Here is a 27,773-nt window from a genome sequence, read left to right on the forward strand (position 1 = left end):
TGTGTGGTCTGTTGGGGCTGCAATGGCCTTTTAACGAGGCAAGACCCTGAGCGTGGAGAGTTGGGGCGGTGGAGCCTTTGTCTGACAAAAGCTGAGCTGGTTCTAGAGAGTTCTAGAGGAGATGGTGGGAAGGGAAGGGTGACTAAGAGGCTCCAAAGAGGTGTAAGGCCAAAGCCAGCTGGAGGCTGGGTCACCTCTGGAGATGCTCAGAGCAGCCTGAAGCCACTGAGCCCAGGGGCCTCTGGGGATGGGTGACCCATGGATGGGTCAGGACCAGCTGATCTGCAAACCAGCTCTGCTGCCCTCACAGCCAGGAGCAAAGCTGTGCCCCCACAGAGCTTTTTCTCTTGATTCGGGTGTTTCACCTCCATAGGATGGCCCAGATGGGAGGGAAGAGTGCTGGGATGGGGGGTTTGGGTGCGTGGTTGGGTGGGGTCAGCAATCAGCCTCCTTTACTCAGGGATGTGGAGAAGGGCAAGGACTAATGAGGGAAGGGAAGCCCAGCCCAACCCTCATCCTGCCAAAGGAGCCAGGATGTGCCCCCAGCCCTTCCAAGACAACTGAAAGCAGCCCTGAACATCAACCAACAGCACCTCCAGCACCTGCACCGAGAGCAGCCAGAGCTTCCCTGCCCACCACAGCCTGGCTGGGCACCCACAGGCTCCTGCTTGCCTTGGAAAATGTAAAGCTGATTGGAAAAAGCAGTTTGGGATGGGAGGCTGCCCAGCTCCCCGCAGGCACACGTCCCAGGGGGACAGGGGGATGGCATTGCCTAGAGGGACCTTCACCATCAGACTGGGGGTGGGGGTGAGCCCTGCAAGGGCCAAAGGAAGGAAGGAAGGAAGGATGTGCAGTTCTGACCATAAACAGGGAGAAATCAGGCCAGTGCAGGAAATGCTGAGTAGCTCTGATGTAGCACTCGACCTCACTGTGACATCTGTGTGTGCACAAACCTGGCTGTGACACCAGACTGTGACACCCAGCCAGGGGAGCAGGCAGCTCTGCCAGTGGGTGCCCCCCCAGGGCAGGGGCTCTGGAGCTGCAGGAAGGCCTCTCCCCCCTTCCCCTCTCCCCAGCTGCCAGCACACATTTCCTTTTTTCCCCTCAAGGCTGGATTCTGCATTTACCATCATTCACCACCACTCCAGCAAGAGGGGAAATCCCCTCAGCCTTCCCCCTGTCCTGGTTTCTATTTAAAGGAGCGACTGGACACCATTTTCTATCCCATCCAGTTTCTCCTTGGGAGCACATGGAACAGGTTAAGCTGTTCCAGGAGGGTCAATTGCAACCTGGGGAGCTTCTTCTGGCACAGGCTGGGATCTGGCCCCACTCCCTGGCATTGTCCCAGCACCAGGCTGGCACAGGCAGGATGGGAGGACAAGGTCATGGCTGTAAGAAAAGCACACAGGTGAAAGCCAGAGTGCACAAATTTATTTACAAAAAATTCAAATTACAATATAATACAAGAACTTTTTACACACAGAATATTAGAACTGTTTACTACCAGAATATAAAGAAAAATATTTTTTTGTTTTTTTCTCCTTTTTTTTTTTTAATAAACCACCTATTTATTTTCAGCTATTGTTATACAAAGTTGCAGAACATGCACATCTTTACAGGTCTTTTTTTCTTTTAATACAACGTTTTGCTAAGTGCAAATACTAAGTTTCTCTCTCCACCTTTAAGGCAAGTAAATGGGACACTGCAATCAGCTGTAAGAAGTACCTGTTATGGGATCAGCCTGGGCACAGCAACCTCCTCGTTGCCTTCAAAACCTTTAAACAAGTGGTTCCAAAGACTGTGAGGCAGGAGGGAAACTGGGATGCAAGAGTTAGAGACCAGGTCCAGGCTGGATTGGGTGGCTCAGTAAGTTTTGGGTTTTTTCCCTCTTTTTTTTTTTTTTTTTTTTTTTTTTTAAATAAATCAACACAAATTCAGAAACAACTTGAGATCTCCTGGGTTAGAGGGGAGGAGCAGCCACGTGCTTGGGCTGCAAGTTTTTGGTGCAATGGGTATTTCCTCAGGGAAAGGAGCAGTGCTGGGTGTGCTGGGCATTGACCAGGCACTGATTTATCCTCTCTTAGGCACAAATAAGCCCTTGGCTTTGGCAGGGGATCCAGGGAACCCTTCCTTCCCTCTGTATCCTCCAGGCCCATGACAGCTGTGCCAGGGCAGCAGTGACCCCGATGGATCACAGCCACCAACCTCCCCGTGCCACCTCTGCTGACACTTCTCCAGCCCCTCTGCTCCACATCCACACTTCCCTCTGCCAGGGCTCAGCCCTCCATGCCCACACATCCCTGCACATGCACCAAAAGATGGGACTGGAGCACCATTTTTTGCTGGATGACCATCATCTTTCCTTCTTAGTTTGGGGCACTGGTTCAGCAGCTGAGCTGTGCCTCCCCTCCACTGCCTGATCCCTCCTGCACCCACCAGGAAGGGCAAATGCCTTGGAGAGCCTGGAGGGCTCATCCAAACCAGCCCCTGAGCCCATAAAACCTCAGCTATTAAACAAACAGGATTCCTTTCCCATGAGGGAAGCCACCACTGCTTCTTCTGACCTGGGTGTGTTTTCTCAGCAGCTGCTGTGACAAAGCTCTCCCTCCCCAAATCCAGCAGGATTCCTGCTCCTGGCTGCTGCAGGAATCGGTGCAAGGCAGGATTTAAACCTGGTCAAAGCCCAGCTGAGCAGCAAGTGATAAAGCTCCTGCAGCCCCCAGACCCCTGCCAGGAACTAATTCAAAATAGAAAATTCCAGCAGCATGAACAGCAGTTGGTTATTAATGCTGGAGAGGCCACAGCACAGAGGAGCCAGAGCTCCACAGGGAATGTTTGACCCACAGGCAACGGGAAAAACACTCAGCTCCAAAAGGCATGGAAGTCCTCCAGTCTGGGAGACCTTCCTGGGGAGAACAGTCCCCAGATGCTGTCCCAGGCCCCTGTCCAGGAGCATCCCACTGACACCCTGTGCCCAGTGCCCCCTGCACACCCGAGGGGATCCGGGGTCCCAGAGTGCTGCACGTGGGGCTTTGGCAGAAGCTGTGAGGTGGAGACAGGGAATTTTACCTGAAAAAAACAAATAAACCCACAAAACACCTGGATGCTGAAATACAGGGGGGAATGACAGGAGGGGAAATGCACCCAGAGAGTTCCCAGCAGGACAGAACAGGATAAAGGCCAGAACAAAACATTTGGAGAACAACAAAACAACTGGGCTGCTAAAAGCCAGCCCAACATTCCTGGAAGAGGGTTTTTTTCCACTCCAACCATTTTCTTTTCTAGATGGGGCCTGTACCAGACAGCACAGCCAAGGGATGTGGAGAAAGGGCTTCGTGCCACCCTCCTCCCACAGGCCAGCACTGCACCCCCCACTTCTCACAAGGAAGTTTTGCTTTTCCCTCACTTTCTAAGCCCAGCAATAACTCAGGTTTAACTTTTAACACACTTTTCCAAAGCCAATTAAGCTGACACACACATTTTCATGAGTTATTTGGTGCTGTGGAAGCAGCCAGCTTCCTGCAGCATGAGGCTCCAGCTGCCCATTGGGTTGTGAGGGTTTGGGTATGGGGGGCTCCCAGCTCATGGCAGCTACAGGGAACACTCCCAATTTTCCTACCACAGGACACATCACTGCCTACATGTCTATCTGGGTGTCTCCCAGGCAGTTTTTGCAATAAAGGGCACAGCTTTGGCTCCAGGTGGTTCCACAGCTGCCTGAGCACTGCTGCCAGAAGCTGGGGGAGGTTTGGGATGCAGATGAGAACAGCAAAGCAAAGGCCACGTTTCAGAAGCTGAGGGGCACACACTTTTGGAGGGAAAAATTGAGCCCTTCAAAGGGGGCAAGTTTAATCCAGCCAAAGATTTGGGTGCCCAAATCTCCTGCCACATCCTAACACCCCCAAACAGGACATACCAAGACCTGAGCAATGGGACAGCTGCTGCAGCCCCTCGCTCTGCTTGGAGAGGAAGGAACACTAAAAATGCTGCACTAACTTGCTTTTGAACAATTTATTTCTGCTGGGAGGTGCCAGCAGGATACAGGGATGCTGGAGAACACAAGAACCCCAGCCCTGAGCCTCACCAAAGGCAAGAGGCTGGGGCAGCTGCCTCCTGTTACCTCACTCCTGAAGGTCTTATGCTTACTCGGATGCCAAGTGTCTCCTCCCTTCCTACAAGACTGCTCTGGCCAGCAGGAAGGCAGGATTTTTGGAAATTCCCCAAGGAACAGCTGTATCCCTGTGTTCTACAAAGTCTCACTTTTCCTCCCAACAGCTGCCTGAACAGGCTTTATCAAAACAAAACATCTGGATGCCCAGCTCAGGGGGGGATTCCACCCCTGGGAAATGTAGCACCAAACCCTGTCGCAGCACAGGTTGAAATGTTGGATTGCAAAGGTTTGGAGAAGCCCTCGAGAGGGTGCAGGGCAGGGACACAGAGACCCCTGGCTGCTGCCTAAACCCCAGAGGGGCTGGAGTGGGGAGGGGGTGACATTATGGGGTGGCTTTGCCCTGTGGTGACCCCGCCAAGTGCTGTGGGGGCAGGTCAGAAGCGGTGCCGGGGCTGAGGGCCAAAGTGCATAGGCAGGTTGTGCTCCAGCTGCACGTTGATCTGGGGAAAGTCAAAGTTCACCCTCATGTTGGGCAGGGGGGGCACGTAGGGAGCGGGGATGGGGCCGATGTTGAGGGGGATGTTGTTGTACATGGGGCGCACGGGGGGCAGGGGGAACGGGGGGTGCACGAAGGGGTACGGGGGCATCCGGGGCTGGTGGAAGTTCTGAGGAACCGGCCTGGGGATGACCTCGATCCTCTGGATTTTCTCCACGGGCTTCTCCACGGGAGGGCCGATGCGCTTGAAGCTGTTCTCTGCACGGGGAGGAGAGCAAAGGGCAGTCACCCCACAACCGAGCTCAGTCCACGGGCTGACATTTGCATCAGCATCCCCCATTCCAAGCACATTCCACAGCACCACTGCTGGCCCCTGCTCCATGAGCTTTCCAGCCTGGCTCCTTTCACCAACACCACCCCACAAAGGGGGAACATTTCCTTCTGTGGGATGTGGGGCAGCCCCTGTGCCCCCCACGACACAGCTCAGGTTTTGCTGCCCCTCAGAGACCTCCACAACACCTGTGCCACGTGAGAGCTGGACACAAATCTTGTGCTTGCTCACAGTCCCAGCAAAAGTCTGCAGGCAACAGCACTTTATAAACAGAGCAGCTCCCAGGAGGAACAGAAGCCAGTGCAGGTCCAGAGACCCATCAGGAGCTGGGAACCCTGTGCTGTCCCATCATCATCCTCAGTCTGATCCCAACAGTGACTTACCCCCATTCTTCTTCCTTTGCTCCTCTTCGGCCTCCTTCTGAATCTCATGAATTATCTTCTCATCATCTTCCTAGAAATCAAGGAATACCAAGAATCAGTGGGATAATTCCTGCTGCAGCAGCTTTCTGTTCTCTCAATGCTGCCTTCCTTTTCAGCACGTTTTCACAGGGAAGACCAAAAGAGACTAATTTGGCTGAATTGTCCTTGTTTGGGGCTGGCCTAGACTTACCCAAAAGCAAAGCTGTGATGGGAGAACTGCAGCAGCACAAATAACCTGCACTCTGTGGAGTATGACCCAGATGCTTGGATCAGCTTTCCAGGGAGATCAGCACTAAAATTCATTGACTTGATGGAAACCAGAGAACTGCGACCCAGCTCCACCCCTCTGAAGAGCTGTTAATCTTTTTAATGGCAATAGTCTATTAAATATTTACATTATCCTAGCACTTGTAGAGTTTTTGGCCCAACAGCTGGAATTAACACAACTTAAATCCTGGCTCTAGTAGCTAAATGGTGCCATTTAGATCTTATCTGTAACTCTGAGAAGGGCATAAATCGAAATATGTTTCTTTAATGTCTGTCTAGAGGTTATAGCAAGAATATTCAGGGCTGCTGCTCACTGAGAAGAACGAGCCAGAAATTGAATTTGTCCTGCTGACTCTCATCACCTTCAGTTCTCTTAACTCAAGAGAGCACCAGTGAGATCCAAGGATGCAATGAAGCCTCAGGTGAGTCTCTGCATGTTTGTAGGGATGAAACCAAACCTGGAGATTTCAGGGAGAGCAACCAAACCTCCAGGACAGTGTTTGGAACCCTGAGCCCCAAGTACTCCACAAAGCACAAGACTCTGCTTGTTTTAGTCACCCTAATTTCAGTACTGCCAAAATACATACATTTTTTCCTGAACACTCTTAACGTGAAAAATAACCCTTATTTTGAAGAGTGCTCTGGAACTAAATCCAAAATATGCTTCGTGCATGCAGCTACACTGAGATGATTTCAAGCTTCCCAGTCCCCAGCTGACAGTCCTGCACATGTACAGCCTGGGAAGCTTGTGGAGAAATCCCCTTCTCCACCACCAGATAAGGTTTCCCTGGGAGACTGAAGTTATCTTAATGTGCAGAAAGCCAAAAACTCAATACTTCCCTCCCTTTTATTATTCTGTGAGTCAATGGTTAAAAATTAAGACTTTCCAGGACATGCTTTTTTTTTTTCTCTTTCCCAAGCAGGCTGCTTGCATGGGCTGTTAATTACAGCTTATCTATCTCCACAAAAGCTGCTGAAGAATGGCTCTTCTGAGCCTATATGGAATGCTTAACTACCCCCCAAATATCAGTATTCCTGGCTGGAAAATCATCTGGGCATGCTCCACAGGCAACCAAACATCCCCTGCTCTTTAGCTGCCCCAGCAGCACTCTCAAAGCTTGGTTTCAAGCTTTAAGACTTGATTTTTTTTTCCCCTTCTCAGACAATATTTTGCAATGCTGTTGAAAATGGATACAGCCACCACTCCCATTTTATTGCCACTTACTGGAGAAGATGCACCTGAAGGTTTATGTGACAAGAAATATATTTTAAGTTCAGCTGAGCAAGATCACCCAGTATCTTCTTTCCTTACACAAAGGATAAACCTTACCTTAAAGCCTAGAAATGTGCCCTTTAACTGAACAAAATGCTTTTATTAGTTCTGTGATTACAGAGTAAAGTCTTCCCTGGGAGGGGGAGGAGGCCCTGGCACCGGGTGCTCAGAGCAGCTGTGGCTGCCCCTGGATCCCTGGAAGTGTCCAAGGCCAGGTTGGACAGGGCTTGGAGTAACCTGGGATAGTGGAAGGTGTCCCTGCCCGGGGCAGAAGGTGAAGCTGGATGAGCTTTCAAGTCCTTTCCAACGAAAATCTATGATTAATCCTGTGAAGTGGTGCTTCCCAGGGACACCCCCTTCCTGTCACCACCCCGGACGCTGCAGCTCCGCTCAGTCCTGGACACATCAAAGACAACTTCACCAGACCCTTCTGCAGCCAGGGCTGCTCCAGCCTCCCAGTTTAAACTGCAGCTGACCTCCCTCTAATGGGGCTGGACACATCCATCTGCCCCGGGGCTGGAGCCAGCTGCACTGGCCCAAGGTGCTGCTGGATTCGATTACCGCGGCTCCAGGGGAACGGGGAACGGCCAACCCCATCTGCCAGACCTCCAAAGTGACCCCCAGAGCTCCCCAGGACAACATAAAACACATCCCCCAAATTGCAGCAGCCACAGACCCCCACTCAGCTCCATCCCCTCGGGGCTTGCAAGAGAGGCACAGCTCACAGCACACCCTGGATGCAAAAATCTGCCAGGAGCAGACCTGGATCAGGATGATGAGTTTCTGACTAGTTCTGAAACCACAAATCACAGCAGAGCCACAACAAACCACATCTCCAAGAACAGAACTTATCAGCCCTGTTGCTTCTCTGCTGATAAAAATTTATTTTCCCACTGGAAGGTTAAGAAGTGCTTACACTTTATCTCACATACCAAGACTTAGCTTAGAATTTTTTTTTTTGCACCAGTATTTCTGAAAGACTGGTATCCATTAATATCAAAAGAACAAAAAAAAATACACTGCACAACAAGCACCTTCCTACTTAAGAGACTGATATTAAATTTGGCAAGTGATGAATACACAGCACTGTTCAATACCTGCAGTATTTACAAAAGATCCACATCCCAGATAGAACAAAAGAATTGATGATATGTAAACAGCAAGATAATTTTAGGATGTTCTGAAAGAAAGCTGATGCCACAAGTTCTGCCTAATACATATTGTGCAGGTCAGAATTAAAAAAAACCCAAACCAACAAATAAGTCCTGGTGCTATTTTAGTGAATCTTGCAAAACACTTCTAATTCTTTGGAAGCAAAGGCTGTTTTTTAATACCACAGTAATTAGAAAGATGACAGATTCATCGAGGGGTAAAGCACCCACACCGAAAATTAAGATTTCATTAGCACACTTATGGCTGGTTTTGTGGTGAGAAACCTTTTAACATCACATGGGGTGGAGGCTGCAGAAGGATTTCAAAAGCTTCTTGTGTCCGTTTCCCTGAGCGGGTTCAAGTCCCTTAATAAAGGATTAGATTATAATTTTAATGGCCTGTTCACAGGCTGTGTGGATTGAAGGCATTTATCTTGTCAAGTTAACAGTCATCTTCCTGTCAGCTGCCTTGCCTACAGCAAGACAAAAAACAAAAAAAGAAATAAAGAAGAAAAAAGGAAAAAAGCAACCTCCCAACCCTGGGGAGAGGTCTCAGCACTGGGCAGTTTTTTGGAGCAAAGATGCAACTTGGCTTTTTTGCCAGAGAGGAAATGCAGGGCAATGCTACAACGTGGCCCTTCCCCACACTCTGCTGCAGCACGGGAGAAGGGAGGTGGCCAAGAGGAAAATGCAAAGGATCTCTGAGATGCATTCACACTTTTTATCTGCAGAAAGCAGACGTGGTCATCAGCAGGAGCTGTGTTTTCAAGTGACAAAACAGGACCAAGCTTTGCCCCAGACCCAGCAGTGGGATGCTCTGTTCATCCCATCCTGTAGGCAAGGAAAACAAATGCTCATCCCTGGCCAGCGTGGGAGCCTGCCCTTGCCATCCCCCACCTGGGAAAGGCTCTCTCGGCATGGAGGAAGCTTTTCCTTTCAGCCCTCTGCCACTGAATCCAGGGAATGCAGCGAGCACGGAGCCAATCACGGCAGAACGGATGGCTCGGCCTGTGGATGGATTAGCGAGGAGCGGGGCTGGGTTGCTAAGAGAGGCACCTTTTCATGGCAGGGAGGCCTGATACAACAATGCTGCTGCAGAGGAGCCTCATCCAGCATCCACACAGGGCCCTGCCACAAGCAGAAAAAGCTGCTGGAGAAACAAACTGCCCTTGGGAATGAGAAAATACAGCAGCAAAGGAGATAAAAGCTCAGCAAGTCACACAAAGACAACCTCCCCCCAAATAAAACCTCCTCTGCCCAGAACAAAAGTGCCAACCAGGGAGCTTTTGAAAGCTCTGTTTTTATCTCCAGCGCTTCTCGTTATCTTTAATTATTAAGTGTCACCGGGAAGCGGCTGCCGCCTCCTGAAAAGAGGGAAAACAAGAGTCCTGGTGCCTATTTCTGGGCTCTGCAACTCCTCCCCTACTTTAGAAAGTGCTTCAGCACCACTGCCTCCCCCTTTCTGCCTCTTTACTGCTTTCTTTTTTCCACGTACGTGTGGCCGCAGCCGTTCCTAATAAACTTGAAATGATTTTTCGCGACGGAGGCTTCCAAAGGACTAAGGGGTTTTGTTTCAAATCATTCCCAGATCAGCTGCGGAGAGCCTGAGCAAGAGCAGGCATCGGCTGTCTCCAGCGTGCTCCTCCATGCAGCAGGAAGCAGGGATAAAAGCAGGCTGTGTTGTAACTGGAACAGGGCATCCGCAGTGCTGCAGGAAAAGGGGGGCCGGGATGGGGATGAAGCACACGCCGGCGTTCAAGAAATGCAGAGTTATTTTAGCAACAGGCATTCCGTATCGATGGCTTTCTGTGAATTCCCCTGGATTAACCATATGCTTATGATTGAGGCATTTTATAGCAGTTAAAAAAATCCCCAAACCCACCAGAAACTCCACATCCTAAATTTAGGGGAGCTTCCCCCCCTCCCCATTTCCAAATCCTAAAAGGCAGCACTGTGCACTTCATGCATTTCCTTGATGCATTTGAAGTTTTACACAGCCTTCTCTTGACATCATCTTTTTATAACACCAGAAGGGGGGATAATTGCAAACACCTCATGATGATTAGTCTTCTGCTTTGAACTTTAACGATGGGCCTTTGGGAGGGTTTTAAGAGTTTACTGAAAACATCTTAAAACTTTAAAGCCAAAAAAAGTCTCTGTGCAATATTACTGATAGCCCAAAGATGAGTATTAAATTCAAAATAATGTGTTTGAGAGCAGAACCTGGTTTACCAAAAGAGCCAGAATGCATTATTCCCATTGCATCCCAAGATATGTAAAAACTGGATGAAATTCACACAAGCAGCCTGAGGTTTGCTGCAGATATTTAGAAATCAGGGTAAACACAGCCCCTGCATCCCAGAGCCAATTTGTAGAACCATAAAGTGTTCCGAGTTGGGAGGGATCCACAATTATCATCAAGTCCAACTTGTGGCTCTGCACAGGACACCCATCAATCCCCCCCTGTGCCTGGTGTTGTCCAAATGCTCCAGGAGCTCTGGCAGCTTTCGGGCTGTGACCATTCCCTGGGGAGCCTGTTCAGTGCCCCAGCACCCTCTGGGGGAAGAATTTTCTCTTGATATCCAACCTAAACCTCCCTGACACAGCTTCAGCCATTCCCTTGGGTCCTGTCCCTGCTCACAGGGAGCAGAGATTGGAGCTGCCCCTCAGGAGGAGCTGCAGCCCCCAATGAATCTCCCCTCAGTCTCCTCTTCTCCAGCTGAACAAACCAAATAGTCTCAACCACTCCTCAGACAGCTTCCCCTCAAGGCTCTCCATCTCTCCTCTGGATGCTTTCTAACAGCTTTATTCCCACTGCTCCCTCCTGAGCTTTGTCTCTGGCAATGTTGCATCAGCCCCTCCTGCAGAGCAGAGCCCACATGGACTGGGGGACACAAGGACTTTTGGCCAAGCAGCATCCTGGGAAGGGCTCCTGGCACCTCCTACAGGGGTGCAGGGCACCAATTAACTCCAGAAAAAAATGCAGGGATGAAACAATTCCTGCCTGCCCCTCCTGGAAGCTGCTCACCACAGCAGGACTGCAGCTTGTCTCAGAGCCAGCAAATATTGCACTGATACTTTTAAATCAGACTCCAGCCTGATTACAGCTTAGGGACAAAATTTTAACTAACCTTTAATTATGGGAAATTTTGAAGCCTCTGCTTTACTCTCTCAAGATCATTTGAGACAAAGACTAACAGATGCTGCCATTCCTAGAGGACTGCCTTTAATTTGTTTTTAACCCAAGCTAATGAATAGGTTTACTTATACTTTCACAAGAATTGTTTCAGACTGGGAAAACACTAAACATTTGTAAAAGAACAAAGGTTTCCTATTTTACAGAAACCTGAATTTTGCTGTAAATAATAGGAATTTAGACTCAAACCAGATCTTTCAAAGTCATGCCTTGGATGGATGTTATCCCCAGCAAAGGACAGAACACTACTGATGCAATGGTATTCCGCTCTTTCAAATCTCCATGTCAAGACTCAAATTCCGTTCTCCTCTTTACATCTACCAGGCTAACTCCTGTTTCCACGTCCCATATGAGAGCACAGATCACCCTGGAAGGGTTGGGTTGGTGTCCCTAAGTCCCTTATGAGGGAGGACCATGCACACAGGTACCCACCATCACTGCAGCTTCAAGCCAACAGCTGAGTTTTCTGCTACCCTTTGCACTGCAGCAAGGACAGTCACCCAGCTTCACCTCCCCAGCCCACCAGCACTCCATCATCCAAAAAAGAATTAAATAATAAAAGAACAGGCAGTGCCAGCTCTGTGCTGACAGTGGGAAATTTTTCTTTGCCACAACATTGGTTAATTAGAGAGGTGGAAAGGGTCTGGTGACAGTGGCCTCTTTGTGCTGCTTATTTATTTATTTATTTGAAAGTACAGTACGAGCTTTTTTGAGAGGCCTCATGTTTTCTCTGGCTCTGAACAAATGCCATCCCCCAGCACAATCAGCAGCCTGACAGGAACAAGGGATGCCAGCGCTGACGAGCCCCAAATCGCATCCTGCTGGAAAAGGAGTGGGACAGGAATCCAAGAAACTCAGAGCCAGGTGTCAGAAACACTACAGGGGTGCCTGCAAGGAGGTGGCTGTGTGTAGTTTAACAGCTCACAATGACAGGATAATTCAGGGAATAAAAGCAGGCAAGCAGAAGACTTGGAAGCTTATTCTGATTGTGACATTGCTGGGAGATCCCCAAGAGCCTGGAGGTAGAAGGGAGAGATTTAGAATGGCTTTTCCCTGGCTCTGTGCAGATGCAGGATTGTGCACATTCCCTGCAGACAGGGGGGCTGGGAACAGCCTGGAAAGCTGCAGAAACCCAAGACAAAGAATCACTAGGAAAAAGGAAGTTCAGGCAAGCCCTGGGAAGGCAGATCCACATTCATGTTGCTCTACGGCTCAAGAAATTCAACTCCTGCTCCTTCCAACACTCCTGGATTTACAGTATTGAAGACCTCTATTTACAGAAACTGACTTGCTGCAGCAAGTTTTCCCAAGCCTGTCACAGATAGGAGCTGTATTAAATTACTACAGCTTCCCTCCCAGCTCACTCCACACTTCAGCTCTCTCTCTGCAGCTGTTGATAACAGCCCTGAGAATGGACCCAACTACAACTCTGGGCTTGCAGGCAGTTTTCTGATGGGTCCATCTCTGTGACAGGATTCACAGCCAGCAGTCAGCTCACCTGGGCACCAAACCACAATTCTCCTTGCCTCCAAATGCCAAGCCATGCCAACACCATCTCAGCTGCAAAAATAGGAGTGAGTCCCAATAATCCCAGTGCTGGCTACCGTGCTTGGTGCCAGCACTTGCTCCCTACCAGCCTCACTCTCCAGAACAGCACTCAGAGCACTTCCAGCCAAAGACCTCATCTGAAAGGAGCTGATTTTCCCTAAAGCAACACCAGCTCCCTCCAATCTGTGGTCAGATGTGACTCTGTGCTGTTGCAGAATCCCAGTGTGATGTTTTAGCTGCCTTGGGAAAGGTAAAAGTTGTGCTGGCAGAAACCATTTTCTCCCGGTGGAATGTGTGTATTGCAAAGCGCTGTGTGGACAGTGATTGAAACTGGGGTGAGAATCATTCACAAAAATCCTTTGTTACTTACTGTGGGGTCTGTCCATAGGGAGCACTTGGCACAGTCCTGGCAGGGTGCCCCAGGAGAGCGGGGGTGCTGGCAGAAGTGGTCGTAGCCGTTGATGGCAGCCCGGCACAGGTAGCACATCTGGGCGCCGCAGCGGCACGACATGCGGTTACAGCCCTCCGACTTAATCAGGCCCGTCCCACACTTGTGGCATTTCCTAATCCGGGCAGCTGTCATCTTCTCCTCTCTGCAAGACCAGGGAGAATTAGCAAAGGGGTGTTTGCACTCACCAGCCTGTGATAAAATTACTGTTACACTACCCCAGCAAGGCTTTAACCCCCTCCTCTTTGCTCCGATTCCAGCCCCAAGTCTGCTGCTGTTCCAAGGAGGTCTGGGCTCAGCTCCACTTGGAGCCAGCCCACGACAACTCAAGAACAAAATAAGTTAAAAAAAGTCAATCACTGGCTGCATGCTGCAGCCCTGATGCTGGTTTCCACGAGAGCCAAAGCACCAGCCTCTGGCTTGGGAGGAATTTGAAATGCAAGTTCAAGGGCCAAAAGGCACATGGATGCTTGAGTTGGCTGAAGGAAAATACAGCCAAGGAGATAAAGCTCAGGAAAAGCAAACATTTGGCTGTCACCTCTAGCTTTAATGTTTGCCCGTTGCTCTGGCTACAAAGTTGCCATGACCATGTATTTCTTTTCTAAGCCTGGCTGCTATGCTCCAGATTTATTTAGTGTTTGTTAAATTAAAATCAGTAACTGAAAAATAATCACGTTTCCCAACAGAGGCGTTATCTTTTCTCTAAGATTCCCTACATACGTTTTGCAGAGGTTATTGCTTTAGGTTTAAGAAATGTTTTTTTCATCTAACAGAGCACAAGTGGGAATCCAGGACAAAGCTCAATCCTTGTTCCCAAGGGACACCCTGGCAGCGAGACACGCACCAGCACAGGCTCAGCTCACAGCAAGACTATTTTGGCACAGAAATGAAGGAAGGCTTGGTCATTTAATTAAAAGACTTAAGAATATAAATTATCCTGAGGGTCCATTTTCTGACCGCTGGAGATCACGTTACACTTTAATTCACAACCTAGAAGTGAAATTTGATGACAGCAGAGCAAAGCCAGCGTGTTTTCATGGAGGGAAGCACAATTCTTCTGACAGTGGGCAAGGATCATCCTTAGCCAGGCATCTCCACCCAGCTGCTTCAGTGCATCTGCAAAGTTAACAAATGTTTGGGAGACGGCAGGGAGGTATTTTTGAGGAATACAGCAGTGAACCAGGCTACAGCACAGCCCCACAAACTGCTCCATCAGCACAACCAGAGGAGCAGGGAATGGTGAGGTGGGAACTTCCCAGCCTTGCAGACACCCAAGGTTCCCACAGAGTTATACCCAGCATGACCTGCACCCAAGCACGTGGAGATGTGCTAAGAATAGGCACAAAAACCCAACTTGAGAGTGACTTTCCTTGGAGCTGCAGCTGCTCTTCCCTCTGCCACTCAACAGGATGCTGTCAATGCAGATTTTTTTTTGGAAACTTTGAGCAAGGCAGGAAGTTTAGCCTGAACTCCAGCTGGGCTTCCCTTTCCTTATGCAGGGTTTCAAAAGGAAGTTTTTATTGTATCAGGCAGTTAGACTTATCTATCCACAGACACAATCTGCTGAAGGTTTTGAAACTGGTATATTTTTCCTTATTAGGGACATGACAACTCATTCCTCCTCCCTCTCAACCCTCTTTCCTATAGGGAAAGGATCAGCAGAGAAAAAAAGTCAAATCTGTAAAGATTTTCTTCTGAATTAGGGACTGTGGGATGAGCAAGCAAGAGTCATTCAAATCCCAGTGGTGGAGCTTTCCAACCTCTACTCATGCCAGACAGACTCTAAATCAGAGAGGAAGGGATTGGGCAATTGGGCAAATCCCACTTGGTTGCACCAGACATTTAGCTCCATGGATGAAAATTCCCTTGTTTCCTCAAGGCAGAAGATTTTGTCATTTACTGTAGATAAGAGAGAAATCAAACTGCAAAAGATTTTAGGGTAACAGTCGGGATTTACATCTGCATATTTCAAAATGTGACTGTACTTTGTAACAATTCCTACAAACTGGTTAGAAACAGGCAAAAGCTTCGGGAGGAAAACACATCCTCTCCCACAAAGCAGCAGCTGAGCAAACAGTGCAGTCTCCACTCCAGATTTTCAAAGGGTAGTAACGACCTACTGTGACTCAATCCACTCCTCTGCCTCCATACACCACCTCCCTTCTCCCCCCAGCAATGCTAATGGGGGTTTCTCACCTCGGAGAAGGACCAGGTGCCAGCCTGCAGACACTGGGCCAGCCAGAGGAGCAGGCTGGGCTGGTGACAACTTTCCCACGTTCTCAAATTACCAGCTGGATCTGCTGTCAAGGATCTTTCACAGACAGAAATCCCATCCTGGGAGCTGTCTGATCCCTCAGCTCTGCCATCCCTGGGACCTTCCTGGGGAAGGCAGTGACAGCCAGCAGAAACTGAGGGACAGTGTCCTGTGATTCCCAGTTCACCCACCTCCCTGTTTTCCCCTGGCTGTGGAGTTTCACTTACATGGATGTCCTGTATTTGATGTCATCCTTCTCAGCCAGCTGCTCGCAGGTGAGATTCATGTGCTCCTTCCACAGCCCCTGGCACTTCCGACAAGTCTCCTGAGGAGGATAACAAACATTAAAGGAAGAAAAAAAAAAAAAAATCACCCAGCACACCACTAACAGCTTTAAGAACTGTAAAAATTCCCCCATCAAGCTGCAGGTTCTCAGGTGAGGGTGGGGCTGGCAGGATGCTACAGTGGCTGCAGGTTTGTCCTCTGTTGGAGACCAAAGGCCACAGATAATGGCAGCCAAAGGTCTTTCCAAGGCACAAGAAAATAGATATAAAATGAATCCATAAATCCTAATCACCTAAAACTCACGAGACAGCTACCAGGCTCACCAGTCACAACCCAGAGGAGACTGCAGAGGTAAAAATGTGGTGCCAAAGGACATCAAGTTCATCTGTTTTCTGACCAAAATCCTTCACCCTCATATAAAGGGCTTCTAATTCCACCATTGATGGAAACTCTGCAGTTACATCAAAATCTCAGCTTCACCAGGCACACAAGCAAATATATATATAAATAAATATTGTTTTGCAAAATCTCACAAAAGAAATGATTAAACAGCTGAAAAACACAGGATATGGACAAACATCCATAAAACCAAGGTGGAATATGAACAAATATTTACAAACTAAACCAGAATAGCTGGACTAAACTTAGAGCAAGTGGCTGAACTCTCTTGTTGCAAATTCTTTAGCAAGAGAATTGCTAAAAAGGCTCTAATCCAGGACTGGTAAAGTTGCATGGAGCAGGACTGCTGTGGAGGCACAACTGGGAAGGGACTTGGACCAACACTGGGGACAGAGCTGATTTTTTCAGTTGGCTGGCCAAAGAAAACAATTTTGTTTTGGGTCAAACAAGAGATTTTCCTTTAATTTGAGGAAGATTAAAAAACATTCAGATCAGACTTGAAAAAAATACAAGTTTTATGATCCAACTGTTTCATCTTCAGGATGGCTGGGGCTTGGACTCTTAGATCCAACCTTCCCCCTGGCAGGAAAACCCATCTGGCCATGCAGCATCCTTTCCCCCTGCAAACCAGAAAAGGTCCCAAAAGAGCTTTGCCCAGCCCTGGCCTCACTATCAGCAAAATACTGCAGAGACAAATCTTACTTGATTGCATTTACCTTCATTTTATTTTAATGAAGAAATTGGACGTTTATGTGAGATATGAAAGAAGAAAATGCTTCAAGACACACGTAGGCAGCAACACTCTTTTGATCATGAATCAGACAAACAGGATGAAGGCCAAAGCTTCCAAGGAAGCCACCCTAGGAGGGGGGATGCAAAATGGGGCCTTGTTTGTATCTGTGCTCGTTGGGAGATGCCCAACTGCTCATGCTTTCATCTGGAGAATGAAAGGCTCCTGGGCCTGGCTGCTGAGCCGGACGTGTTTGCAGACAGCGGGGTAAGGGCTGGAGCGAGCATGTGACTGCATCCCAAAAGCCAGCAGAGCATTTTGTGATCACTCACCTTGCAAATGCACCCCTTGGCAGGCAGGCACTGGTTTTAAGGGGCAGTAAATGCCTCAGTTTCTATTGATTCTCATGAATCTTTCATCACACCCTGTGTTTTCCTGCTAAAGCTGTTAAAACAGGCACCATTTTGTGTGCATTTTTGGCAGGCCACATCTGGCTGTTGGCAGCACAGGAGGATCAGACTGGAAGCTGTTCACATACCTCCATGAGGACCCACCTTCCCCTTTATTCCCAACACCTGGCCACATGCCCTTCCAAGATCAAAAGTGCCCCAGGTTGTTTTTTTTTATATGCACACCAAGGGTTAAAAAGAGCCTTTGGAGCCCTGTTACACGGAACTGCTTCCACACGTCAGCAACAGAGATTTAACAGCTTTTTGCCAGGAGGGCTGGCACATTTTCCAGCCAGGAGCCTGCTATTCCCAATTACTTAACTCCAGGAGCCTCTTCTGCTGCCCAAACGATGCCCTTCTGAAGCAGATGGTGCCACTTAGACCCTCATCCCAAGTCATTCCCTTCTGCTCCTGCCTCCAGCCTGGTGGCTATTGGAAACAATGCTCTCCCTGGAGCCCAGGCTGCTGTTATTTGCCAAACAGTTGTCTCCTGCACTCAGGAAAAGGGATTTCTGTGCAGGCAAGGAGAAAGGGAAGAGGCATGGCCACGCAGATTCCTGGGATGGCACCACAGGAGGTGTCCGGTTCCCCGTGTGACGGCGGCACAGCGGGTGCCACCGCAGCTGTGCACATTTCTGGGATCCCTCCCAAGCTGTGCTGTCCTCAAGGAGCTGCAAACCCACAGGCAGCTGGGCCTGTGCCAATGCACCCCATGAAGGGGACAGTCCTGTGGCTTCCTGACTCCCGAGTGTCACCTGGTGCTGCCTCTGACTGAGCAATGTCCTCTCCGTGGGAGGCTTGGGAATATGCACCACACACGTGTCATTAGCAGAACCTGTTGTGATTTTCCCCCTTATTCTACCCAAAAAACAATGGCACATTGTTTGATCCCTTCACACAGAACTGGGGAGGAAGCCCATTCAGACAACAGCTACTGCTCTGGTACCACAACTGAGATCACAGCCCTTGCCCAAGAAAAATGACCTTTTTAAATTTCTACTGAGTCAAACCCAACCCACTGATGAGGGCTTTGTCATTCAATGACAATTCTGAACTCTACAATTTCCACCAAGGTTCTTCTACTTCAAAACCAACCCTTTGTTTGAGAATGGAAGATACTCTCCCATTACCATATTAATTAACCTAAACATGCAGTAGAACAGCTCATTTTTTGCAACCAACCTAGATTATTTCCATGAGAGGAGCAGCACAAGGCACCAAGACTGGCTACAGCAATATAAGGCACCACATAAACCCACAAAGAGGGAACAAGTCCTTCCCAGTCCTGAAATCATCTACTCCAAGTGTAGTGGCCAAAAAGCAACTCAGTCCACCAAAATAAAGATCCTTCCCAACTTCTTCAGTGTAGGAATGTGCCCCCTGTTGATGAAGTGACTAAATTATTCTTTGTCTGCTTAAAAAGGCAAAAGGCACAGAAGTTTCTCTCCCAGTTTGGTACAAAGACACCTCACAGGTCCTTTTGGACTTCACCTCAGACCTGGGGCTGGTCGACTGGACAGAGGCCAAGAGGTCCTGCCAAGGTAATTCACTAGAAAAAGAAGAGAACAAAAGAAATAATGGCTTTTGTGGGGTGTTTTAGCAGGAGCAAGAACCTCTTGCCACTGGCTCAGTTTTTCTCTGTAAGAGCTTTGTTATTTTGTCTTTTATTAAACCTTTTTCTGTTTCCAACACTACCTCAGAAGCCATCCTGCTAATTTTAAGCCATTCAGGGTAGCTGGGCTATCTCGGGTGTGATAGGTTCTCTGAGAGCTCCTAAGACCTGGCTCGAGGAGAAAGCCATCACTTCAGCACTTGGTCCCTTAGCAAACCCTGCTGTACTCAGGTACAGCACTCGTGCTTTAGTTTTAACAGCACTTCAGCTGAGTGCATCATTTCTGGACACTGAATACCATGTTTTCTCCTGCCTTCCCCCAGCCCACTCCTCCTCACAGACAGGTACAGCTAAGGCAGCTCACACTTTAGGTGCTGAAGAAGTCTTGGCATTAGGAAACAGCTCCAAACCAGGCACGGAGACAGGAGATTATTAAGAATCTACTGCCTGTTACATCTGCCCCAGCTTGGCAGGCAGCCTGGGACAGTCCATGACTGCTGCTCGGCCGAGGGAGGATGTGATGGAGGGGGTGTTTAATCACACCCTGTAATCTCCTCACTGTACATCTGTTAGAGGCAGTGGCTCCGCTTCCTCCCGCTGCCCGCCAGGAAGCGGCCGGCATTAGCACAAACATGTTTGGGTTCAGGAGGATCCTTTGTTCCCAGGGTCAGTGGTGGATGTGCAGCTTTCTGTGCTCAGGGCCAGCCTGGCCAAGGGTGGACACTTTGCTCTCAGTGTGGGAGCACAACCCTTCAATACCCTTGTTAATTGTCCCAGCACCTAATGAAGGTGGCAGGGAGTGTTTTTGATGAATTTAGCACCTTCCTCAGCACTTCTGCTGGTACTTCCAATGGATGCTACAGTTTTAAACGCAGCCTAGACTTTTTTCCCCCCACTCTATCATCAACTAAAAATAACTCTCTGAAGTCCATCCCACTCATTGTGGGGGGGGCAAAAATCCCAAGTAATCAACTTTTCCTTGCCAGTCTCCACATTCTCTTGGCCACAGTCAGTAACAGAAATCACTTTTCCCGGTTGCAACCTAAACAAATGCCACATGGACAAAAACATCAGATGATCCACACAGATCCCAGCCCGACTGCCCACGGCATTCCCGCGTGCCCGCTTGTGCCGTAGGAGTTTACACGGAGCCATTTACTGACTGAGCAGAACGCAGAGAGGGTGGGGGAAACTCGACTTAAAGAACAACAGGCAACAGCCCCGGCTGTCGTCACCGCCCTCCTCTCCCAGCGGTGGCTCTGAGCTCCCCTCAGCCCTCCACATGCTGGGTAATTAAATCCTTGTGCCGCCGCCATTCCCTGCATCCCCCAGGAAGGGCGAGGTGCACGCTCCAGCGGCCTCTGCCCATGGCACACGTGGGATGTTGGCTGGAGGGAGGTGAGGCAGCCTGGGACAGAGCCCCAGCGATTGATTCGCTGCTTCCTCCTGCTCTTGGACGTGCAATAGCACAGGCTGACCCCAAACAGGCCGAGCTTTACCCAAAAGCAGATGGGAATGCAAGTGCCTCAGAACAGCACCTCAGGGCCAGCCCGTACTGTGCTGCTTTAATTAAAGAGCTGCAATTCCCAGCCAGATGAGTAAATGGGAAAGTAATGAACCACAGAGTCTTCCTCCCCACAGTTTCACTGTCCATAAAGCTGCACCGACTTTAACTAAAAATTGATGCAGAAGTGGCTAAATGAATACAACCGTTAAGCATGGATAAGCTCTCATGAACAGAGTCCTTCAGGGCTGTTTCTGGGATTTCCTATATGTTAAGCTGGGATAAAGAGGCTATAATCCAGCCCAAGACAATCCATTTGGGTAAGAGACCCCGCTTTAGAGATGCACAAACACCCAGCACAGGGAGGAGGGGTGACCCCAGCTCCACAGATCCCTGAGTGCCCAGTGCAGGGAAAGCTCCTTCCAGCATGAATTGCTGTGGCAATATTCCGGTCCTGGAGCTGCACACAACGGGCATGATGGGCAGCAGGTACCAAGCCCAAACACAAAATCCAGGCAGGGTAGAGAAAGGAATGCCATGCTTTGGATGGGTGATGGAGCAAGGATCAAGGGGCTGGGAGGACATCCGTGGGTTTGGAGCTCCCCCGGGAGCACGGCTGTTCCCCAGGCAGCGCTGCCGCTCAGCGGCGGCCGCTCACACGGCAGCGATGGAGAGCAGGAAGGGAAACCTGGGAAAAACGGAGATTTCCTCTCCTGAGCACGGCCATGAGTCGTTCTGTGAGGGGAGAGGCCACAGGGAGAAATAAAGCAAAGGCACAAGCTTGGACTAGGCTGTAAAATTGTGCTGTGGCATAAAAATAGAGACCTAAAAAAAGAGTGACCAGGAATTAAAAGCTGGATAAGGAAAACATGCATTTATATCCAAAACCCATCAAGAACCAAAGAACAGAATCATAGAATTATTAAGATAGGAAAAGATCTCCATCCAGTCCAATCTTTAAGAAGGGTGGCTAAAGCTTTTATACAGCCATATATTAAATCCCATTACAAAAAAAATATGACCCAAACCAATGTCTTCTGTTTTGCCTGTTTTTGATAAATTGAGCATATATTTAGTCCCACCCCATCTCTAAGATACTGGAGATACTCAATGCTCTTTTCCTTCCAGGCTGGTTCCCATGAAGGTTTGGGTTGTCTGTGTCAGAATCCCAGAACCAGAAATGTGTGGTAACTCCCCCCTCTTGCCTAAGTCAGTACAACTAGCTCCTATCTGCAATTCAGAAATTTCTGAAACACACAGACCAAACCAAAATAAGCTTTTCCCTCCTCAGAGCTTGACTTTTAAAAGGCCAGAACAGCTGCTGTTGTGGGTGAAGTGGTTAAAGACCTATGAAGCAAAAATATCTGCAGCTTCACACAAGAAATGCTGCTCAGCATCACTGACCCTGTGGCTGGCCAGAGGTGGAAACAGCACTAGCACAAGAAATTGCTCCTTGATCTCACACTCAGGGTAACCTGAGTATGAGAAACAGCTGTTTCAGGGAGAAAGGTCATATTTAATTTGAACTTGAACAAAACTAATTTTTTTTCATTCTCTGGAATGTTTATAAAGAAGTATGATTGTTTCAAAGCTACTTTTTCTCTCAGCTCCAGGGCTCTGAGAAATACATCAAAAGGTGCAGGCAGCAGGTTGGCTGTAGAAAAGAGCACTGGAGTATTTGCATCACATATCCATCACACCAGGATGCCTTCCCCTGAGCTGAGGAACAAGTGTTTCTCACAAGGATAAGCTCTCCTCCCCAAAATTATGTGGTTTTTCTTTCAAAAGCTAGTTCCTACCCCTGAGCAAGCTGGTATCACACAGAGCATCTCTCCAGATCAGCACATTGAGAATTCTGGATCCAGGGTGGACTGTGACATACCCAGAGGTGGTCACCCACCAACCTGAGTCTACCTGCAGTGCAGACAGAGGAGAACACTGCTTGTTCACTTTAGAAAGGCAGGTTAAATATATCCTGGGACCTCACACCAACTACGTTGGCTAAATCACTGTACCTGAGGTCATATCACTCCTTCCCAGGGAAAAAGTTGAGAGAAGCTCAGCACATGCTACTGGAAACACATCTGTAGCTGTCAAGCACAGCTTTGAGATCTGTTGGACTGATTGCAGATAACAGCTACTGCCTTCCCAGCCAAGGTAAATAATTAAATACTAGCAGAGGAGTTCAAAGCCTCAGCAGCTGCCCCTCCTGCCCTCCCCCAGTGCACATTCCTGCACTCAATCCAGCAGAGCAGATCCAGGAGGTTATCCATGTAATCCTCTGCACAATCTCACAGAAAAAAGACATGCTGCTTCCAATAGCTGCAACACTAAGTGATGAGATCTGACTGTGGAACTGGTGGAAACAATAGAGACCTTGGGAGAGGCACAGATTTAGAGTTCAAGACAAGCAACTTGATTTTTAAAGGATAACTCCGGAAGCTCACGCCCAGGCGTTGCACCCAAGGATGCCAAGAAGGTAAAGGCTGACAAAGGAAGGTATCTTATTTGCAGAGGTACCTGCTAATGATGCATTGTGAGACTGAGAGGAGGAACAATTACTGAAGTTAATTTTGAAACTTCCCTCTTACACCACCACAGGATAAACAAATTCATTCCCCCCATCACCCAGCTCCAGACACAAACCCCTACCCCTTTGGCTGGCAGAACCTGGAGAGAGCCTCTTCCAGTCCCTTTTTCCTCCAGTTTTCTCTCCCCCTACAGTTTCCCAGATTTTATTATAACATAAAAAGATCAGCAAGAGGAACTCTGTTAGAGTTGTCCTCTTCTCCATCAAAAATTGCATGGAGACCCAGGTTTATGTAACACACCTACAATCCTTTTTAAGGAGTCTCTGCACTATAGCAATTTTAATGGTAATTTAGCAGCATTAACACACCTTGCTTTCAATTTAGAACATTTTAAACTGCAATCTCTACCAACAACAGAAGTTCACACTCCAGATCATCACAACACCAGCAAGGGATGAGGGAAGGTGAACTGATGCTTGGTCAGGTAAGGTAAACAGCTTTGCTCTGGGTACAAGTCCACCCTCAGAAACTGGGCTAGCACAGCTTGTGTTACCTGGGAAATGAAATCCAAATGATGGGAAACCCCCAAAGTAAGGTGTTCTTAGCTTTAAACAGGCCAGACTAAACAAAAAATAAACAAAAAAAAAAAAAAAAAAAGTTGGGGAATGAGAAAGGATGGGCAAAATAGAAAGCAAAGGGATAAGTGGCCTGCTTGAAAACTCATAAATTCAGATGATATACTGCTTTAATGCCTGTGTGCTTCAGTTATGTCTTACCTGCTCCTCCCCACACGAGCACTGTACAGACAGGACACATTTGCACCCCTGAACTGAACCACAGGGCAGCCAGCCCTGTAACTGTAATATTTATAGCAACAATATTTACCATAGAGGTATGAAAATGGCCCTGTGAACTGCTAACCTTCACCTTGCACCTTCACCAGTGTGACACTGAGTCACCTGCGGCTCATTTGTTGGGTTTAAAAAAGGCAGTGGAGAAAGCAGAACCCATGGCCCTGCAGCAGCCTGCTGGGACTTCTGGAAAAGCCAAAACAACTGAGATGTGCCACGTGGTGAAGGAGTTCACACCTTAGCTCCTGTGCAGAAATGAGATGCAATGGATTTCCTCCTGCAGCATAAAACCTATTATTTTGTACAGGTATCTGGGTAACAATAACAAAATATATCAAGCAGACAAGTATACAACAAAATAGAGCAGAAAACTAATCAGGGAAATAAATGTGCTGGCAACCTACTGATTCCTCTTCCAGAGGCCTTGAGTGATGTTCCAAATCCCTCCTGTACTTAAAGCACCCACCAGCTGAGCCTGGGTTTCTGTTTGGTGCAGAAGTGGTGAAAAAACCCTCAAACCCACAATTTGTGGGTGTTTTTAAAAGTTCTGCTAAGGTTATTTGGCCCTGCATGATGCAATGTGCTTTCCCAAGGCTGCAGGGAGCAGAGGGACACTGGGAAGGACCCACCAGCCCCACAAGGAGTAGGGCAGAGAGGACAGAGCCACCTAAGGCCATCGAGCCAAGTGGCTGCTGACCCCCAGGCCAGCCTAATCCTGACCAAAGCCGATCAAGCCGCCTTAACTCCCGTGGGGGGACGGGCAGGTTAATGGAGCAGTGCTGCAATGTCCTGCCAAACGAGGGGAATTCAGGACACATTCTGTCTTCTAAGTAGAAAAATTGTTTAACCTGTAATTTAATTTTCAGCTAAGTCATATAATCCCTTTCAATTCACTTTTTTATTAGTTGCGGAAAAAATGCGGGACTTGGAAACGCTTTGGAGTAAGAGAAAAACCACCTCAGATCTGCAGACTAAGCTGAGTTAGCAACTCCAAAGGGAGCCTCTGCACCTGCAGCAGCTCTCAACAGCAGCTGGTAATGCAGCAAGACAAGCTGAGTTCCACACAGCCACGTGAGACCAGGCAGGAGGACGGGAAAAAGAGGCCAGGAACAGCTCCTGGAACCCCTGCAAGGTTTGTGGGGTCCCAGAGCTGTGTGAGGCACAGGAGTGAGACTGGAACAGCACCCTGCAACACTGGAGTTGTGAAATCCCAAGTGAAGAGTTCCCTTTCTGCCACACTCACAAACACCCATTGGAAAGACCGGTTCCCCTCTTCCCCTGCATGAGCACACGAGTTTAATTAAGCACGCTGTTCAACGATTTGCATGGCATGACTTGTCTACAAACCAGAGATGTTGCAAGCCTGTTATCTGTAAAAGCAGAAAAACCCTCAAAACGCCCCAAAAGCACAAGTCACCTCATCTCCAGGGATCCGTTTGAGACCTAGCTCATCCCCAAGCAGCAACAGTAATTTCTGCCATGATCCAACCACAACAGCAAAAACTGGAATATTTAATGTTGTACTGCTGATGGCAGTTTGGTTTTGAGGGGAAAATCCTGGCTCAGGAGAAGGAAAGCCATCCTAACACCCCAGGCACAAAGGAATGATGCTCCTGGTGCAGGATGGGTGTCCACTGGTCACCTTTACCACACAGAAACCATCTCCCTCCTCCTACACCCATACAAAAGGAAAAAAATAGAGGAACTGCAAGTACAGAGAGCTTTGGCATGGCTGGATGTAAGGAAGGATCAAAACTGCTGTTGTGAGGTTACATTATCCAAAGGGTGGATTATTAAACTATGCTGTACATGCAGTTCCTCGGAAAGGATTAAGTCCAATACCCTCACAGGGGTACGAGCCACAGACAAGAACAGAGGATGGGATACCCAAAGATTAAATCAACCATTTTGGCAGCACAAGTGAGGTGGTTAGACACAGACCGGTTTCGGCCATTTCCCCAGCCCCAGAGCAACTTCCAGATCCTGTTCTCATTTTCCCAGGATGTCTATTGTAAAGACAAGGAGAGGAAGGAAAAAAGGAAAAAGCACAATCACAAACACACCACCATTAAAACAGAGTTGAAGAATATGCGGATGCTACTGAAAACCACTTCCAAAGTGGTTCCCCAGCATGTGGGGAAGTGTTTAGATCCTGCTGACCAGACAGTGACCCTGGGGAAGAGGCTTTCCATAGCAGCAAACCCCACTGTCACCCACCAAGGAATGGAAATATCTTTCTCCAAGAGAGAAGTCCCAGCTGTACCCCTGCAACCAGACACTGTGACCTAGTGAGGGGTGGCTGGAATGAAACAATCCCAGGAGCATCATGAGAGACTCTCCTAACTAGTTACTGTCTTTTTTTTATCCTGATTTCAGAGCTCAAGTGCCACATAAGAACCAAAAATAAAGTGTCAGCCAATAGGTTTTGCACAGAAGAAACACGAGCAGTACCACTTAAAAAAGCAGCAGTTTAACCAAGTGCCAAATGAGCCATTTGCATTAACCTCGTGAAACAGGATGTGAAGCACTTTTAGCAAGAAACAGGAGATTGACTTTATTAGAAAAATACTTTTAAGGCTCAAATTCATCAAACCACTTGTAACCAGGGATGATTTGTAAAAGACATTACTGACTGACAAAGTTGGCTTTTGGCTGTCCAAGCCATCAGCAATTACCACCCAGAGGGACATTACCTGTTCTCAGCTAATGAGTGACACCAGTGCCAAACATCAGGCACAGACATTAACTGGGGTAGAAAATGGCTCTTTAGGGCTCAGGAAGAAACCTATTCTGAGACATCCATAAGAAGCCAAGACATTTCACTTGGTGTAAATGAGATTGTAGAGAGGAAGTGTGTATTGTTCTCCTATGCTTATCTAGACTCAATCAAAGTTATCTAAACTCAATCAGACTTGAAAACCATCTTGGGTTTGGACCAGATCAACCTCTCCCCATGAAATTAAGGAGAGTCACAATTCCTAATTGCTGTCTTAAGCAACAAGACTGAAAATCTATGGCACCCTTCAAACAAACAAACCCATCACCTCAGGGTTGATGTTGTAACTTGGTTTATTTTAGCCTAGAATTTACTATGTTGCAAATTCCATCCCCACCCATCGGGCTCTGGTAAGACCAGCCCCTTCCTCCTGCCCAACTTCTCGCTTCCACTTCTGACCCAGGATTTTATAGCAAAGGGAAACCAGGGTTATTGGCCATAAAAGGAAAAGTCCCATCTGTCACATTTCTGAGGAGGGGAGTCAACCAAGAGGAACTTCAGTGACTTCCTTAAAACTCCGGAAGCACCAGAGGCCACTGCCGTGTCCCCTTATAAGGATTAAAGGGTTTTTCTCCCGCTTCCGTCAGGGATGCACGTGGGCACCAGCACCAGACAGTGCAGGAGCACAGATGTCTCATTTTGAAGGAAGACAAAAGGGAAGGGACAGAAAAAAGCAGCAGCAGTTGAGGGAGTTCTGCCCCAGGCTCCCCCACTCTGCGAGGGCACTGCAGATGCAGCCTTTCCCTTGGTGACCCAATATGCTCCTTTCCATGCAATCCTACTGATTTATCTGCTGGAATTAACAAGCTGAAAATTTCATTTACATCAAGAATGCATTTGGCCTTTTAGTTGTGGCATGTTTATGTTTGCTTAACAAACCTTTATGTTTCTTCCATCAGATATTATTCTGAATTCCTAGCCTCAACTACGGGCATGCTCAATCCAAAAATAAGGGGAGTAAGAAGTTATTTCAATCAAGAACATTAACTTTGCTTTTTTTAAAAAAATGAAATAGCATTCTTTTACATTTACACCACTAACCACAGCCACACATAAACTCCCTTAACACACAGATGAAGAGGAGATGCCCCTGAACTGAAAAATCACTCGCCAGCAGCACACTGGACCTTGTATTTCAG

General features: G+C 48.2%; 1 protein-coding gene across 5 annotated transcripts in view; it reads right to left on the reverse strand.

Annotated features, from left to right (window-relative positions):
* Positions 1-1,411: 1,411 nt before the first annotated feature.
* RNF216 (ring finger protein 216) overlaps positions 1,412-27,773 on the reverse strand; it is a 76,703-nt gene continuing 50,341 nt past the window's right edge. For all 5 annotated transcript variants that reach the window (XM_053957727.1, XM_053957724.1, XM_053957725.1 and 2 more), the window contains 4 exons: positions 15,725-15,822; positions 13,166-13,388; positions 5,322-5,391; positions 1,412-4,865 (listed from right to left, as the gene is read on the reverse strand). In XM_053957727.1, the coding sequence (XP_053813702.1) occupies positions 4,546-4,865; positions 5,322-5,391; positions 13,166-13,388; positions 15,725-15,822 (711 nt within the window). In that variant the 3' untranslated portion in view covers positions 1,412-4,545. The remainder of the gene's footprint in view (positions 4,866-5,321; positions 5,392-13,165; positions 13,389-15,724; positions 15,823-27,773) is intronic.

Source organism: Vidua chalybeata, chromosome 16 (genome assembly GCF_026979565.1).
Source record: "Vidua chalybeata isolate OUT-0048 chromosome 16, bVidCha1 merged haplotype, whole genome shotgun sequence".
In the NCBI taxonomy this organism is placed as follows: domain Eukaryota; kingdom Metazoa; phylum Chordata; class Aves; order Passeriformes; family Viduidae; genus Vidua; species Vidua chalybeata.